General features: G+C 40.0%; 2 protein-coding genes across 7 annotated transcripts in view; one reads left to right on the top strand and one right to left on the bottom strand.

Moving 5' to 3' along the window:
• TRIM37 (tripartite motif containing 37) overlaps positions 1-18,850 on the top strand; it is a 162,104-nt gene that overhangs the window by 127,019 nt on the left and 16,235 nt on the right. The gene's annotated exons all lie outside the window — the stretch shown is intronic.
• PPM1E (protein phosphatase, Mg2+/Mn2+ dependent 1E) overlaps positions 10,498-18,850 on the bottom strand; it is a 196,396-nt gene continuing 188,043 nt past the window's right edge. For 2 of the 4 annotated variants that reach the window (XM_049702329.1, XM_004271758.3), the window contains one exon: positions 10,499-14,826. In XM_049702329.1, the coding sequence (XP_049558286.1) occupies positions 13,766-14,826 (1,061 nt within the window). In that variant the 3' untranslated portion in view covers positions 10,499-13,765. Of the gene's footprint in view, positions 14,827-18,850 lie in introns of all 4 variants that reach the window. The other 2 variants (XR_004484282.2, XR_007473594.1) reach the window with 2 other exon arrangements.

Genomic DNA, 18,850 nt, shown 5'->3' on the forward strand with positions numbered 1-18,850 from the left:
GTCTCTTATGATGCTTTGTATTTCTATGGTGTCTGTTGTAAATTTTCCCTTTTCATTTCTAATTTTATTGATTTGAGTCCTCTCCGTCTTTTTCTTGATGAGTCTGGCTAATGGTTTATCAATTTTGTTTATCTTCTCAAAGAGCCAGCTTTTAGTTTTATTGATCCTTGCTATTGTTTTCTTTGTTTGTATTTCATTTATTTCTGCTCTGATCTTTATGATTTCTATCCTTCTGCTAACTTTGAGTGTTGTTTGTTCTTCTTTCTCTAGTTCCTTTAGGTGTAAGGTTAGATTGTTTATTTGAGATTTTTCTTGTTTCTTGAGGTAGGCTTGTATAGCTATAAACTTCCCTCTTAGAACTGCTTTTGCCGCATCCCATAGGTTTTGGATCATCGTGTTTTCATTGTCTTTTGTCTCTAGGTATTTTTTGATTTCCTCTTTGATTTCTTCAGTGATTTCTTGGTTACTTAGTAACGTATTGTTTAGCCTCCATGTGTTTGTGTTTTTTACGTTATTTTCCCTGTAATTGATTTCTAACCTCATAGCATTGTGATCAGAAAAGATGCTTGATATGATTTCAGTTTTCTTAAATTTATTGAGGCTTGATTTGTGACCCAAGATGTGATCTATCCTGGAGAATGTTCCGTGCACACTTGAGAAGAAAGTGTAATCTGCAGTTTTGGGATGGAATGTGCTATAAATATCAATTAACTGTATCTGGTCTATTGTGTCATTTAACGCTTGTCTTTCCTTATTAATTTTCTGCTTGGATGATCTGTCCATTGGTGTAAGTGAGGTGTTAAAGTCCCCCACTATTCTTGTGTTACTGTCGATTTCCTCTTTTATAGCTGTTAGCAGTTGCCTTATGTATTGAGGTGCTTCTATGTTGGGTGCATCTATATTTATAATTGTTATATCATCTTCTTGGATTGATCCCTTGATCATTATGTGGTGTCCTTCCTTGTCTCTTGTAACATTCTTTATTTTAAAGTCTATTTTATCTGATATGAGTATTGCTACTGCAGCTTTCTTTTGATTTCCATTTGCATGGAATATCTTTTCCATCCCCTCACTTTCAGTCTGTATGTGTCCCTAGGTCTGAAGTGGGTCTCTTGTAGACAGCACATATATAGGTCTTGTTTTTGTATCCATTCAGCAAGCCTGTGTCTTTTGGTTGAAGCATTTAATCCATTCACATTTAAGATAATAATCGATATGTATGTTCATATTACCATTTTCTTAATTGTTTTGGGTTTATTTTTGTAGGTCCTTTTCTTCTCTTGTGTTTCCCACTTAGAGAAGTTCCTTTAGCATTTGTTGTAGAGCTGGTTTGGTGGTGCTGAATTGTCTTAGCTTTTGCTTGTCTGTAAAGCTTTTGATTTCTCCATTAAATCTGAATGAGATTCTTGCTGGGTAGAGTAATTTTGGTTGTAGGTTCTTCCCTTTCATCACTTTAAGTATATCATGTCACTCCCTCTGGCTTCTAGAGTTTCTGCTGAGAAATCAGCTATTAACCTTATGGGAGTTCCCTTGTATGTTATTTGTCATTGTTCCTTGCTTTCATTAATTTTTCTTTATCTTTAATTTTTGCCAATTTGATTACTGTGTGTCTTGGTGTGTTTCCTCTTGGGTTTATCCTGTATGGGACTCTCTGCGCTTCCTGGACTTGGGTGGCTATTTCCTTTCCCATGTTAGGGAAGTTCTCGATTATTATCTCATCAAATATTTTTTCGGGTCCTTTCTCTCTCTCTCTCTCCTTCTGGGACCCCTATAATGCGAATGTTTTTGTGTTTAATGTTGTCCCAGAGGTCTCTTAGGCTGTCTTCATTTCTTTTCATTCTTGTTTCTTTTTCTGTTCCATGGCAGTGAATTCCATCATTCTGTCTTCCAGTTCACTTATCCGTTCTTCTGCCTCAGTTATTCTGCTATTGATTCCTTCTAGTGTATTTTTCATTTCAGTTATTGTATTGTTCATCTCTGTTTGTTTGTTCTTTAATTCTTCTAGGTCTTTGTTAAACATTTCTTGCATCTTCTCAATCTTTGCCTCCATTCTTTTTCCGAGGTCCTGGATCATCTTCACTATCATTATTCTGAATTCTTTTTCTGGAAGGTTGCCTATCTCCATTTAGTTGTTTTTCTGGGGTTTTATCATGTTCCTTCATCTGGTACGTAGCCCTCTGCCTTTTCATCTTGTCTTTCTGTGAATGTGGTTTTTGGTCCACAGGCTGCAGGATTGTAGTTCTTCTTGCTTCTGCTGTCTGCCCTCTGGTGGATGAGGCTATCTAAGAGGTTTGTGCAAGTTTCCTAATGGGAGGGACTGGTGGTGGGTAGAGCTGGCTGTTGCTCTGGTGGGCCGAGCTCAGTAAAACTTTAATCCGCTTGTCTGCTGATGGGTGGGGCTGGGTCCCCTCCCTGTTGGTTATTTGACCTGAGGCGACCCAACACTGGAGCCTACCTGGGCTCTTTGGTGGTGCTAATGGCAGACTCCGGGAGGGCTCACGCCAAGAAGTACTTCCCAGAACTTCTGCTGCCAGTGTCGTTGTCCTCCCGGTGAGACAGAGCCACCCCCGGCCTCTTCATGAGACCCTCCAACACTAGCAGGTAGGTCTGGTTCAGTCTCCCCTGGGGTCACTGCTCCTTCCCCTGGGTCCCGATGCACACACAAGTTTGTGTGTGCCCTCCAAGAGTGGAGTCTCTGTTTCCCCCAGTCCTGTCAAAGTCCTGCAATCAAATCCCTCTAGGCTTCAGAGTCTGATTCTCTAGGAATTCCTCCTCCCATCGCCAGACCCCCAGGTTTGGAATCCTGACGTGGTGCTCAGAACCTTCACACCAGTGGCTGGACTTCTGTGTTCTAAGTGTTCTCCAGTTTGTGAGTCACCCACGCAGCAGTTACGGGATTTGATTTTATTGTGATTGCACCCCTCCGACCGTCTCATTGTGGCTTCTCCTTTGTCTTTGGATGTGGGGTATCTCTTTTGGTGAGTTCCAGTGTCTTCCTGTTGATGATTGTTCAACAGTTAGTTGTGATTCTGGTGTTCTCACAAGAGGGAGTGAGAGCACATCCTTCTACTCCGCCATTTTGAACCATCTCCTACAATAGCATTTTGAGGTGTCCTTCTGTCCTTTATTTGGGGGAAGTATCCATTGTGTTTTTTGTTTTTAAATTGTAAATGTTCTTAACCCTTACTCTTATTTTTAATGACCTTGAGGTCTTTTTAGTCAGTGGATTCCCCATAATGGCATAGGGATATTTGAATCATAATACATTTTGGATCTTGAGTATTTTATTTGGCTTTTCTTTTGCTGTCAAGTTATGTATAAAAGCAATTAGGAGTGCTGCCCTTGTTTTAGATGAATTGAGAATTGGTTGAGACCCTTTTACATTGGTGGAATTTGAGTTCACTGTGTCAGCAAGACTATTTTTGGTTGTTATAGCTATAGAAAATTTTGAAGGTATTTCTTTATGGTTGCACAAAAATTTTGTAGGGAAAATTATTTGAACTTAATTGGTATATTATCTTCTCATATATTTTAGAAACCCAAGCCATTTGTACCATATTCTGATTTCTGATTCTATATTAAGAATAAAGTCTATCTCTTGAAAAGTAAAAAATGTAAGCTTCTAAAGAAATGGTTTGTAACTGCCCTCCTGGCATAAAATTCTCTATTTTTATAATTAAAGTTGATAACAGGTTTCATGAAAAAAAACCAAACTTGTAGGTAACTAAAGGATGTACTCAAAAGCAGTTCTCCTGTGATGAAGAAAATCATGTCCTGTCTGTTTTGTTGGGCTCCAGCTCACCTCAAGTATTGTTGTTTGTGAATTTAAAAATAGTAAGAAATGGGCTTCCCTGGTGGCGCAGTGGTTGAGAGTCCGCCTGCCGATGCAGGGGACACGGGTCCGTGCCCTGGTCCGGGAAGATCCCACGTGCCACAGAGCGGCTGGGCCCGTGAGTCATGGCCGCGGAGCCTGTGCTCTGCAACGGGAGAGGCCACAATAGGCCACAATAGTGAGAGGCCCGCGTACCGCAAAAAAAAAAAAAAAAGAAATATGCAGCATATACAAATTCACACAGTCCATTGAGGTAAACCTCTGGGGTTCAATTAACAAGTATCTGTCTGGCATTCCCTCTAGGGGTAGACATCCACCTTGTTGTGTGAATCAGAACTTTATTCCTTTTTACTGATGAATAGTATTTCACTGTATGGATGTATACGATTTATTCATTTACCCATTGAAGGACATTTGGGTTATTTCTAGTTTAGGGTGATTATGAACCTTATAAACATTTGTGTGTAGATTTTTGTGTGTGAACATAAGTTGTCATTCTCTAGGGTAATGTTTGCCTTGGAGTGGGATTGCTGGGTATGTAATAAGGAATTTGGCCTTTGTCCCTGGTTCCGGGGACATAGCCTCTTAAGTCCTTGGAATTTCCTGAGCGATAGGAGTGTCTATGTTACTTATGGTGGATCCTGATAGCTTAGTTAATGAGATGACTCAGGATAAGGACTGGCCGTGCCAGAAAGACTAACCATGTGATTAGAGGATTGGGCCGCTGAGTCACATGTTATCAGCTGAATAGTTTAGACTCATTGCTAGTGAGTCAGTAATGCTTATGTAATGGATATTGAAGCTCAGCTGAGCTTCCCTGGTTGGCAGTACTCTGTCATAAATTGATGTTTTGGGAGGGTAACGTGCCCTCATCACAAGGAAGCTTCACACTGGAACCCTCCTCTACCTCACCCTACGTGTCTCTCCCTTTGCCAGGTTCTGATTGGTATCCTTTTGCTATAATAAAACTGGAATTGTAAGTATTTTCCTGAGTTTTGTGAGTTGTTCTAGTGAATAATCACACCTAGGGGAGGGTTGGTGGGGGACCCCAAACTTGCAGCTGGTATCTGAAGTGAGAGCAGTCTTGTGGCTGACTTTGCCTTTAACCTGTGAAGTTTAACCTAACTCCAGGTCGTTGGTGTCAGAACTCATTGCACTGAGTCATGTGGCAGGTATATGCTTAACCTTATAAGAAACTGCCAGGCTTCCAGAAGGCACTGCTGTTGCATTCCCACCCGCGACATATGAGGGTTTCCAGTTATGCGTATGTTAGACTGGTACTGTTCCATAGCTCTTATATGTTGTGTTCTGAATTTATTTTGCTTTTGTTACTCATTCATTCTTTTTCTTGTGTTTCAGTTAATTTTTATTGACTTATCTTTAAATTTTCTGATTCTCTTCTCAGCAATGGTAGATCAGCTGATCAGCCCATCAAAGGCATTCATCATCTTTGTTACAGTATTTTTCATTTCTGGTATTTCTATTACAGTTTCTGTTTCTTTGCTGAAATCACCCATATGATCCTGCATGTTGCCCAGCATTTCCACAACATATTAACCATAGTTATTTTAAATTCTGTCAGCTCCAAAATCCTCGGCATATCAGATTCTGGTTCTGATGGTTACTTCACTCTGTGTGTGGTTTTTTTGTTTTTGTTTGTTTATTTTTTGGAGTTCATGTTTTTTTTTTAATTTTTATTAGAGTATAGTTGATTTACAATGTTATGTTAGTTTCAGGTGTACAGCAAAGTGAATCAGTTATACATATACATCTATTAACTCTTTTTAAGATTCTTTTCCCATATAGGTCATTACAGAGTATTGAGTAGAGTTCCCTGTGCTATACAGTAGGTCCTTAATTAGTTATCTATTTTATATATTGTAGTGTGTATATATCAATCCCAATCACCCAATTTATCCCTCCCCACCCCCTTCTCCACTGGTAACTAATTAAGGACCTACTGTATAGGTATTTACAAACATAAATTTGTTTTTTATTTACAAACATAAATTTGTTTTTTACATCTGCAACTCTGTTTTGTAAGTAAATTCATTTGTACCATTTTTTTAGATTCCACATATAAGTGATATCATATGATATTTGTCTTTCTCTTACTTCACTCAGTATGACAATCTCTAGGTCCATTCATGTTGCTACAAATGGCATTCTTTTGTTCTTTTTCTGACTAAATAATATTCCATTGTATATACGTACCACATCTTCTTTATCCACTCCTCTGTTGATGGACATTTAGATTGCTTCCATGTCTTGGCTATTGTAAATGGTGCTGCTATGAACATTGGGGTGCATGTATCTTTTCGAATTATGGTTTTCTCCAGATATATGCCCAGGAATGGGACTGCTGGATCATATGGTAGCTCTATTTTTAGGTTTTTAAGAAACCTCCATACTGTTCTCCATAGTGGTTGTACCAGTTTACATTCCCACCAAGCTCAAATTTAATTGGCTCAAGTTACAAAGGTCCCCAAGGAGGGCCTGGGAGGGGAGGCCACCTGGAGAGAACCTGGGAGAGGCAGGTTCCCTGCCAGTACCCACTACCCTGGTTAATTCACTCTTAAGAACACATCTTTTCTTGTTTTCAGATGCATCTGTGTATTTTGTTGAAAGCAGCACATTTTGTGTAGGGCAGTAGATTGATGAATGGTTTTTCTGCCTAAAAATGGGCAGGCCTTTCCTGCTGCTTAGACCTTTACTGCAGAATTTGAATTAATCTAGTTAGAAGTTGTGTTTGGTTTGAGGTTCATGGTTGCTGTGATTAACCTTAGTGGCTTCAAGTTCCTATAGCAATACATTGCATTCCTGATTGGGGATGGATTACCAGAGCAGTGTCTCTTCCGACCTTGAGTTTAGGGCTTCCGTTTGTACTGTGCCTCAGAGAGTTGTTAAGTCTCTGATGCTGTTGTTGCTTTCCTGTCCTTCTCCCAGAAGTGTTCTGTTATTTGAAGCTTGACTGGAGGCAGGGGAGGGACTCACATTCTCGGATTAAGGGGAAGCTTTAGGCACTGTGTGTTTCAGGTTACTGTGTCTTGATACACTTGCCCCTCCACAGCTAGTTGTAGGCCCCATGATATTCCTGCCTCCTCAAGAGTAGGGTTTTTCTCCCCTGTTCCCTTTCATCAGCTGCAGTGACTTTTCATAGGTACCCTAAGGGTGGCAGCATTTGTGGCCCTTTTCCCCCATAGAGTAACATTTATGTAGGAGAGATGGGAGAGAGGGTCTGATAGTTTCTTGATTCTCCCACATCCCACTGCTGGGTCTGAACCACAGTTGACCCTTAGGGCCCTTTCCAGTCTTTTCTTTGAGCACCTGGTAGAGTTTGCAAGAGTGCAGACTCCACTAATTTCTGCAGCTCCCAGGACTTCCCACTGTCCTGTCAGCACCAGTTCATTACTAACTCATGCTGAACAGTTTCTTCCAGTGTCTGCTTATAGCTATCCTATGTAAACGAGTGCCGACGGCTCATCTTTGCAGGCAGGTGCCTGCCCCTCTTTAGATTTGGGCCAGTTGCAACCTCAGCTCTTTGAAAAAAGTCATAATTTGAAGTTAATCTGGACTTTTATTTATTTTCTTTTGTAAGGGTGGAAGCAATATTCCCTTTAGCTCTGCATTTCAGAATTGGAAGCTGGAAGTACTGTGGTTTTCAAAATATATATATTTTTTGAATTAAAAACATAAGCGTAATTAATTTCGCATTCACAATTCAGAAAGTAATGAGCCATTCTTAGTTTTCTATCCAAAAGAATTTTTTATTTTTCTTTTAATTATAAAGGTGATAAGATTATAGAAAGTTTGGGAAGTACAAAACTGAAAGAGCCATGCGTGTGTTTCTGTTCCTCTTAGTCCTTTCATAGTGATATTTTTAGATTTCCCCTCATTTATCGCTAGTTCCCATATTAACATACAGCCATACATGGCTTCATAGTCTTACAGAAGTTTCATAGAAGTTTTAAAATTCTGTCTAGGGAGGGTTAAGAGCAAATGGTGACATCTGTCATTGTATAGTTTGGGACATAAATTATATGGACTTCTCTGTTTCTAAAAACCTTTTTCTCCACTTGGCACATTTATGTGTTTTTTCCTATTACAGAGAGTCTTCTCTTCCATTCCTGCAGAGCCTCTGCCCAGCCAGAGCCCTTGCCTGAGTCCCGCAGGGCAGTTAAGTCTGTCTCCTTATGTGCCTCCCTGCCATTCAGTTTCATTTGATCCCACAGCAACTCTTATTGGCTTAATTGCCCACCCTGAATGCCCTAGCTCCAGGATCTCCCAGTGTTAACAACTGGCAGGGACAACTTTTTCATCTTGGGTTAAATTCCAGTTACTCATTTGAAAGATGGTTTCTCCAAATACATATAATTCCTGACATATTTCACATTTATTTTTTCCCTAGTCCTAAAGCAGGATAAGAAAAATCAGAACCTGTGTGTGAAGGGCCCCTGCTTGCACCATGAAGCAGGGCACATCTCATCTGGAGGTTTCATGACTGGGGGTCTTAGGCTCAGCATAAGCAGCATGCTAAACTCAGCTGCTCAGGGCGAGAGCACTTTTCTCCTGATCACCACTTAACAGTTTTGGGTCTCAGAGAGGAATTAGATTTGTTTGAAATATAAATTAAAAAGGATCTTCCATGAGATTATTCCTTGGCCAAGCAGAAGTAGGTTTTCCTAAAGTGCAATAGAAGAGTGTTCTTTACTAATTGCTGTTAAAATGACAGACGACAAACTTGTAACGGAAAAAGGAAATGAACAATTAAACACCGTATTTCAGGCAATCATACTTGATAATTTGGTAATTTAGATAAATTTCTATTAAATTCAAATGAGTTCAGCATACTTAGTGGTTTGCTTAATATCTTGCTGTGTGCTACTGCTTCAGAAAGGCATGTTCCTTTTGAACTAAGAATACTAATAGGGGATTTTTTTCAAGTATAAATAATACTTATCATAATATTGCTTTTCTTTCATTCCCTGCTTCAGCAAACTCTTGCAAATACATGATTCTTGCAGACTTTCACTTTGTTTTCTCAATTATTCCTTCTTTGGGGTCTATATAGAGTCATACTAAGTACTTGAATGAATTTAAGTAATTAGGAGTTTAAGGTTGTTATAACTATGAAATTAATTTTCTAGGAATTAATGGTGGGGAGAGGAGGGTAAGAATGCAGTGTATTGATTAGGTTTACTTATTTTTCAGGTTTAATGCCATTCCCTTAGATGGAGATGTCTTGTTTTATCAGCTTTATTTCTGTCCCCCACATTGTCCTTTCTTTCTCTTTTTATCTCCTGTTACTCTCTTAAAGCATTCTTCCTGACAGACTTTCAGCCACAATTCACCTGATTATTTCCTTTCTTCCAGTTTGAAACGAAAAGGGGAAAGACTTAAGGGAGAGGGAAGAACTTGGGCTGGACTGAGTTTGAAGAATAAAGTAGCTGGAGATTGGCAGAGTCAGCACTTAGCCGTTGGCAGGTCCTGTTCCTCGTTCATCTCTTTTAGGATAACCCGCTGACCCCAACATTTAAACTGATGGGGGAAACGTGTAAGATGAGCTATATCTCTTCTGGTTTTTCTGGGGAGAGAGTAACAACAGTTGTAGCAGCACTTAGCAAACTTTCTTTTTAAAATGTTCCCACTTTAAGAGGTTTAGAAAACTGCCACCTCAGGATTTTATTTTCAGCTCTGAGGGAATCACCCTAAATCCCAGCATGAAATAACCTTCCTTTGAATAAAAAAGACAAATGCCTAGTGGTTTTAAGTTGCTGGGTTTTATTAAGATATTGGCAAAATTTCAACATACTTCTTACCTGAATGAACAGTTTTAATAAAATATGAAGGATCACTCATGATTACAACTGAACTCAAAAGTGAGCTGTAGAGAAGATTTATAAATTGATAAATTTGCTTGGTAAGAAATGATTCACTTCATTTGCTCCACTCCATAGAGAATTCTTTGCAGAGAAATGTCATGAACAAGAGAACAAAGCCTGTCTCTCACCAAAGAGCACCTAGAGTAAGAGGTAACACTGACGTGTCTGTACGTTATTTCATACATCAAAGTTTATCAGAGTATTTTCCTTTTCCAGAACAACTGCTGTGTCAGTCTGGAGCTCCCTATCTTAGTTCATATTTTCTGATTAGTACAATATAGTCGTCTTTAAAACAAGATAAAATGCTGCTAGAGGAAGTAACAATTATTTTTCAACACAGTACCATTTCTGGGAAATAGTCATAACACTGGAAGTATCTCGTTTTGGAAAAAAGCATTTAAGCTATTCACGGGTCAGAACAGAAGAGTGGGTATCTGTCCTTTACCGTCATGTGATTTTAAAAGGTGAAAAGAAGCATGTTCTTTTCTTTTTCTAATTTATGATCCAAAGACTAACTCTCCTGAATTATGGTATGACCAAAACTTTTATGGCATTGCTTCGGTGTGAATGATCACTGAGTGAACAAATTATGTTTAAACAAACATTAAAATAATAATTTAGATCACTTTCTCACAAAGCCTCAGCAAGCCTTTGATGGGGAAGGAAGTACTGGAACCACAGCAGTTTTATCTGTAAACACTTAACTTCTTTATGCATCATTTCATCTGCCCGTTGGATGTTGTGCTTCTTACTGGCACAGTGTTCCAACAAAGGAGTATGGTTGTCATGAAGATGCAGTGTGACACTATACCACCACGCTGACATTGTAGTACCACTATAAATGTGGTCAGAATCAGACTCAGTGTTGACACTGACATTGTTGACATTGTCCTTGGAAAAGGTGTTAACTTTCGAGGATCCTCCTAGTTAAATTAAATGCAACAGTAACTTTGTATTAATTCAAGGACAATGGATGGCACTTTTAGGTAAAGAAAAGTTATATACATGTATTTCCACCATCCTTTTCAGTACAGACCTAAATGGGATTAATAGCCCCAGTGTTTGGTGCTGTAATGTTGCTTAACCTCAGATATCCCTCAAAAGTACACATCCAGAAAGTGAACAAAGGAAACCTTTAAATTAGGGACTGATTCCCTTTGAAACTCACAGTGAATGTACAAGGAGTTTGTATTGACTTCAGTTAGTGACTTGAAGTCTGTTTCCCTAACCAGCACTACACTTTCTTTTTTATATTTATTATTTCCTATTCTAACAAAACTTGAGCAAGCAGACAAGTTGATGCAGATCATGTTAAACTGTAAAAGGGATACTGCCATCTTAAGGACTGAATGTAGAACTTCCACCATCACTAAATTACACAATGAATAAAAGTACAAGACACGTAATTCAGACTGTACCTCAGCATTAACGGTTAATATATATTATATACTTTTATATCTGTCTAATATTTTTACAATCACCAGATACACCATCATTAAATACAAGTTACAGAAATGTGTAGACACCATTAGTAAGAGGGGGGACTTATTGCTTACGTCAGCAAGCAGCAGATGAGGGCACAGGATTTGAACTGAAGGGAACTACTTTCTATCACCAGTGGCATTAAGATATAACACTGCATTTCACAAAGCACTGCTTTTTATCTAGTTTATAGAACCAAGAGCAGTATATATCAGACCAATAACCACTACTTTAATATGTATTATAGAATTTTAAAGGACTTACCTTACAAGTGGTACCTAACTATTCTATAAATATGCATGTCGTGAACAAATGAATAGTAGTTGCTATTTTTCACAATATTGGCTTATAACATGACCACACTAGAACTACTTTGCTTTATTTTCTAGAGGGCTACTGGTATCAGAAATGGAGTTAACGCTGCTTATGTAGTTACACCTACAAAATTCAGACCCTTAAAGATGTGGTCTCTTAGTCCCAATTTCATCCAACCATTTTTCCCCACTGAAAAAAACCTGTCATTTGTACCTTATTTCCTTTCACCTTCTTTATTCTGATCAAAATCATTAGCAATAGACAACTATAGAAAAATCTTTAAAAAATTTTTACCTTAGCTTAGTGCTTTGGGCTATAATATATACCAGTGTTCTGCTGCCTCTGTTTTCTTGCTTCCTTAGATGATAATTTGATTTGAAACTGACCCTGCACCTGATGGGTTGTTAACAAGATCTAGGCGTCCAAAAATGACAGATATGAGTGAGGTCCATGTATGGGGGTAAAGCATCAGGATGGTGAAAAGATTCTGGTACTACGGTTGGAGCCATGGGTGCTCCCTCCTTCTCAGCCATGTGTCACAAGACTTGAGAAGAAATGACTTCAAAATAAGGGAAAGCGAATACTGAAAATCTCTACTTACATCCAAACTTTAAAAAGTAAGATCTGTAGATTATCAATCTGTTGCTAAAGTGAATCTGTTTTTATTTGTTTGATATAGCTACACTGGCACCCCAAAATACGCTGCAGTCCTCTGTTTTTAAGATCCAGGAATCTTAGTCCTCCATTATGAGTCTGGGGAACATAAAGTAATTAGTGTGTTAGTATTAGGTTAAAACAGGATTGCTCAGTGCACGTTTCCCAGCAAGAGCATTTAGCACCTCCCAACAGTATGAGGGAGTGAGCCCTGCAGCAGGCAGCTCCTGTGCATTGGCGTGGCTGCTCCATGCTCGACTGGGGGAGGGTAAAATGTCACGTGGAGACGCTCATGATTCTCAAAGAATCAGCCTGCCTCACTGAATGAATCTGATTATTAGTTTATTTGCCGCCTCTAGTTGCAGATATGGTTCTGACTTGAAACTGTAGAAATGACAAAAAGCAGACAATTTCAGAGTATCAAATGTAAATAAATACTGAAAAGAGAAACATGTACTATTTGGTCTGACGCTGCAGGACTCAAATTTACAACTAAACAGACCTCAGCTGCAGTAATCTGCATTCTCCTTTGCACTTGGCCTCTGGGCTCACTTTAGGCAGTACTTTCAGCCTCTTCCACACCAATTATTTCATTCCCTTGGGGGAAACAATTTTATAGAAGTTAAAACTAATATTTTTCATTCTCCAACACCACTTTTTATTTGATCGTAGTACATGCCTTTGCTGTCTGAACTTTTTTTTTTAAAAAAAAAGGCAGAAAAAAATAGAAATACTATTTGATTTTCTTTTAAAATGGCAACTTGATTCTAGTATATCTGTACCTGAAATCATCTCCATTAAAGAAGTTTTACTTCTGAGATGAAGGTACAGTGAAAAACACATTAGCATCATAGGTTAAAACCAATTGACAGCAGTCTCCTAAAAAATAATAATAATTCCGTCAAAAGCACCATAACAGGTTATGAAACTCCCAAATAGCTACAGCCCTAGGAAATACTTTTTAATTCAAAAAATTTTCATTGTTGGTCTTCTATGTTACAGGAAAAAATTAGTGAATCTGTTCGACTATATACCACCTCACAAGTCTGAGAATATGACATTTTTACACTAGTTTTCTACTTTCATTGTTACCAGTTAAAACCCATGTGGCTTTTAGCCTTTTACCTACCAAAAAAGGGGAGGGGCTTTCCCTTGTAGTCCCCAGTCTTTCTTTTGAGGAACATTCCCCAACCAGATCTAATTCTGCATTAAGTTTTCCAGAGATCTATTAGGCACATCAGAACAGATTTCACCTGCTGTGAGATTTCAACACTGTATCTCCTGACTGAAATAACCAACTTGCAAGCTTCCACTAGTGACGTGAAAGGGTCATGGGGTGGGGGTGGTACGTAGTAGGTACAGAGACACGTCACTGGGACCAGGTGTATAATTTCGCAAGTGAAACCGCCGGTACTTTTTTATTAGACTGCAAACACTGTAGTGAGTTTCCTAGAGATCTATTTACATTTAAGAGTTGAGCCATCCATGGCTCATAATGAAGCACACAATATTTCAGAAATGTCTACCTTGTTTCTACTCTGATAGTGATGTCTTTACTGGGGGAGAGCTAGCTAGCCTACTTTAAAGAGAAGGTTATTTATTATATTTTAAAACTCCAGGGAAGAGCTGGGTATGGAATAGCATTACTCTTTTTAAGCTTCCCCATCATGTTTTCACTGTACCCTTTCCAACTGTTTTGTCTCCATGGCAGAGAACTTCTTAACATCCTATTTCTCTTCCCACTTCGAATAAGTGAGGACAGGCTAGTGCCTGTTTTGTGGGAAGGCTCTCGAACAGAGAGAAAAGAATAAAACTTTGGATTAAATCTGAATCCGTGCCGCCTCTTTGAGAAGTGGTAGTGTAAACGATACAATCTAGAAACTCTCTTTCCCAGGAATTTGAACTGTTCATTTTCCAACCTAGAACAAACAGGAGAGAAGCTCTCCATTCTGCATATCTGCTGCCCTGTTGAACCCAAATTAAAAGAAGAGGGAAACTCTCCAGCACCACTCCGTTCAGGCAATGATGATTGAACTGATTTTTTCTCCATTATTAGCTCATTAATAAAATTTGCCTTCTTTGGTGCACCAGGACCAAACCTCTCAACTGGCGGCAAAAACTGGGCACTGTGAGGTTTGCTTGCTTCTATTTGTGTGAGATCTAGGTAGCCTGGGTCTTCCAGCACGTTGACTTGGGACCCTGGGCTCAGGCTAGTTCTATCAGTGAACGAATCCACACGCCCATCATAGCCTAGATCGGCCGGTGCTGAGCACTGGTGCTGAGGCCAAGGGCGTTTGCACTCTCCATGATTCTCCTTATCATCCCCACCATCTTCTTGCCCTCCTTGAAAAGAGTTCTCTGTCCAATCTGATTCCTCACTAACATTTACAGCTTTGTTCATGTCCCTCAGGAATACCACAATAACAGTGATGTTATCACTTGACCCAGCATCACGAGCTGATGCCACTAATTTGTGGGCAACCATGCTGCTGTCTCCATTATTCTCCTTCAGGTGATCAGACACAACTTTCACTGCCTCATCAGGGTTCACGGTGTCATAGAAGCCATCACAGGCCAGAATGAGGTAGTCTTCAGTTCCATCCAGAACAGTAGAGGCAGAATCTGCATCCCCACAGATATATGGCTTATGTTCAGCATCTCCTGTGAGCATTAGAAAATAGGTCAGATTTTGGTTTATCTTGCATGTAAAAACGTTTATGGCCAGCTCAAATGGCCTAAGCAGAGAAGGGTCCTCTGTTGAGGGAACAGTATCAGCAAAGACACAGAGGTAACTGTTAGGGAGTAATTTGTACTTGAATACTGGGTGCTTGGAGTGGCAACAGACTGGAGACCTGGGGCCCAACTAAGCTAGGTTTCTGTCACCAGATTACTGAGATAATTCATCATCTACAGAGCATTCTGGAACTTTCAGATCCAGAGCACTCCAGATCCCTTGCTTGTTTATATTCGTTGTTTTCCTTTAGTACTTGGAGAAAGCCTTAGCAAACAGGTCCTTTGCCTGTTGGGTAACCAAATAACATTACTACAAGGGATACTCATTTACTTCTTTACAGAAAAAACATGGAGTATTGAGCAATAGTTCCTAGTTTAGGGTATCATAATTCATTGGCAAACAGTAGTTTAAAAAAATTTTTTTTACAAAATGCTTTATCATTCTTAAAGTGGTAGCATATAGCTTAGTGGTTAACAATGCAAGCCCTGGAGTCAGACTGCCTGCATCCGGATCTCAGCACTTGTTACTTACAAACCCTCTTCAATTACTGTCCATTTTATTGTACTAAAACTGAACTATCTGATTAGGGGAAGATAAAATGAAGTTACATATACTTACTTAAACGATGTGGCCATATTGTCACTGTTTCTGGTATCTGTTATAGGTTCTCTCCTACCCAAGTAAAGTTCTCTCCAATATTTCACATCCCTGTTTAATCCTCAAATAGGCCCAAAAAGCTCAATGGGAACCCTATGGATAACTCTGCTAGAACCACTGTGGGCCACATACCCTATCGAGCAGGCTGCATGACGGGACACCCTGAACAACAGATACTTACTTAATATTTAATTACCTGGGCTAGTTTATCTACAAAGTAAGAAACTAGTCTTTTTCACAGACTAAGGTAGCCAGAACCATCTTCCTCAAGTATGGTTTTGATTTCGTCAACTTCACTGCTATACTACGGCACCTCCCAGTAGCCTGTTAAAGCTAATTAAAACTTCCAATCAGGCTTCCCTGGTGGCGCAGTGGTTGGGAGTCCGCCTGCCGATGCAGGGGACGTGGGTTCGTGCCCCGGTCCGGGAAGATCCCACATGCCGCGGAGCGGCTGGGCCCATGAGCCATGGCCGTTGAGCCTGCGCGTCCGGAGCCTGTGCTCCGCAACGGGAGAGGCCACAACGGTGAGAGGCCCGCATACCGCAAAAAAAACCCCAAAAAACAACAACAAAACTTCCAATCACTGGGGATTCAGTGTCCTCCACCAATCCACTTTACTAAATTTCCCCATTCCCTACTCCACCTGACTGTATTATTATCATCATTATTTTCTGAATTCCAACTCTAAAAATAAATGTGTTCTGAGTCATACTGTTCCCAAAAATCTTAGTGCTTCAATTAAAAGGCTACTGCAACTGTTAGGTTGGAACAGAACAGACAAGATCTGCACAGAGAAAATGATGCCAGAATTCTGGCTTTTCACCTGATCTACTGTTGGATGTCAAATTCATGACACTCTGCCCCCAAATTTGGTGGGAGGGCATGACTATCCATTTCATTGTAGAAATGGCAACATCCTTTTGTCTAAAACTTTCTCCATATGCTAGATAACATGTGCCTCTTGTCAACTTTGGATCATAAATCTGAAGGGCTCATGGGGAGAAACAGTTGAAAAGCGTTGTATTTTTAAAGTGTTAAGTGTTATTTACTTTCTAAGCAGAGTTGAACTCTGCTCAGGAGTCCTTTTTCTTTTTTTTTAATTAATTAATTTATTTATTTATGGCTGTGTTGGGTCTTCATTGCTGTGCCCTGGCTTCCTCTAGTTGCGGGAGCTACTCTTTATTGCGGTGCATGGGCTTCTCATTGCGGTGGCTTCTCTTGTTGCGGAGCACAGGCTCTAGGCGTGTGGGCTCAGCAGTTGTGGCTCACGGGCCCTAGAGCGCAGGCTTAGTAGTTGTGGCACACGAGCTTAGTTGCTCCGCGGCATGTGGGATCTTCCCGGACCAGGGCTCAAACCTGTGTCCCCTGCATTGGCAGGCAGATTCTTAACCACTGCACCACCAGGGAAGTCCCAGGAGTCCTTTTTCTTGTCCTTATTTAGCCCCTATTTTATTCCATGAGCTTTCCAAATCTTTCTCACATTCTTCAACTCTTTCCAATTAAGTTACTGGATTTTGGTAGATGGCCTAATTTCCTACTTCAAAGAAAATTAAGTTTATCAGGCCCGAATTCCCTCAATTCCTCCCTCCAACTTAAAAAAAATCTTTAGTGATTCACCTATATCCACAACCATTTTCTATTTTCAAAATTCTATGACTTGACCTCTGCAGCATTTGACCCTATTGACTACATACTCCTAGAAATCCCCTTCCCCAGCATCTGTGATACCCCATTTCTATGTCTCTGATCCCTTCCTGATTTTCTTCACTGGCTCCTTCACTTAAAATCACCAAAAATCGTTGTGTGCTAAGACTGTGCCAGGCAGGGTTCTAAGTGTGGTGTATGTATTATGCCATTTAATACAGAAACTCTATGAGTTAGATACTGTTACTATTCCTGCTTTACGAAGGGACAAACAGATACAGGGAAGTGCGGTAAATTTCTCAAGACCCACAGCTGGTAAAGCGGCAGAGCCAAGATACAAACCCAGAGAGCATGACTTCATGTTATTCTACAAGTAATGAGTCTCATCCTTGGTCTCTCTTCACACTAAATATTCCTGGGCAATGTCATTCATTCCTGTAGTTTCAACTAATACACACACACACACACACACACATCACTTCACAGGTTGCTAATATTATTGCCAAAATGGGGTGAATTCCCATATCTCTAACTCAGAACTCTGCTCAGGTCCAGATCTGTATTTCCAATTACATATAAATTGTCTCTTCCAAGACATCCCACAGGCACCTAGAATATAAAATATGTCCAAAATGAACTCATTATCTGCCCTCCTCCCCACTCCCAAACTGCTGCTGCTGCTTTATTACAAATGTTTTATCGTCTTCTCAGTCACACAAGTCCGAAACCTGGAAGTTAACTTTCCTCTTCCCCCACAAACTGTCGTTTCTGTCTCAGCAATTTATACCCTCCTCTGTATCCCTTTTTTAGCTGTCCTATCTCTGAAACAAGTTGTATCAACAGCCTCCTGAATGACCTCTCATCTAGGCTTTCTACTCTAGGTCGTCTTCCATAATTATTACAAATATTTATAAATACAAACCTGACCACATGGGCCCTCGTCTTATTCACCTGACAAAGTCCAGACACTTAGCCCGGCATTTAAGCCCCTTTGTACTCTGGTGCCAACACTTATCTCTTCCCACTCCCACCCTCTGCCCCAGCCTCCTGCACTTGTCACTGTTCCTAAAACAAGACATGCCCTTTGAGATGCCCATGTGTTTGTATTTGCCATACCTGGGATGTCCTTCTCTGCATACTATCCTCCATGTCCACTTCAGAAGTCACTTCCTCTATGAAGTCAGCCTGGTTTTCTCTTAGATTGTCACTTATTCAAGGACATTCTTTCCCTGCTTTTCCCCCTTGTGTCATATTTTTAGAAGCAAGAAATGATAAGTATCCTCTAGTATAAAGTTGGTTCTATAACAAGCATTAAAGTTACTTCTAAATACTCGGACAAGGACAGATCAAGAGAAGAGGTCTTTGGTTGGAGTTGTCAAAAATAATTCTATTTGAGGGTATGTTTTAGAAATCAGAAATTTCTCCCTTTTGGCCTTATTCCAGAGTTCCTAATAACTCCCTCAGTCTAAGGTAAAGCCAGCTCTCAGTTTTTCAAGAGGTACTGCAGAATCTTTGAGCTTCCTCCTTCTCTCTCAGCCTCTGCTGCTCCCATTTGGGCCACTTCACAGCTTGCCAGCACCTTCCCAAAGAGTAGGAGGGAAATCACATCAGTGGTGAAACTGAAATCAGTCCTTTGAGATTTTGTTAATG

The sequence above is a fragment of the Orcinus orca genome, chromosome 19, assembly GCF_937001465.1.
Source record: "Orcinus orca chromosome 19, mOrcOrc1.1, whole genome shotgun sequence".
Classification (NCBI taxonomy): Eukaryota; Metazoa; Chordata; class Mammalia; order Artiodactyla; family Delphinidae; genus Orcinus; species Orcinus orca.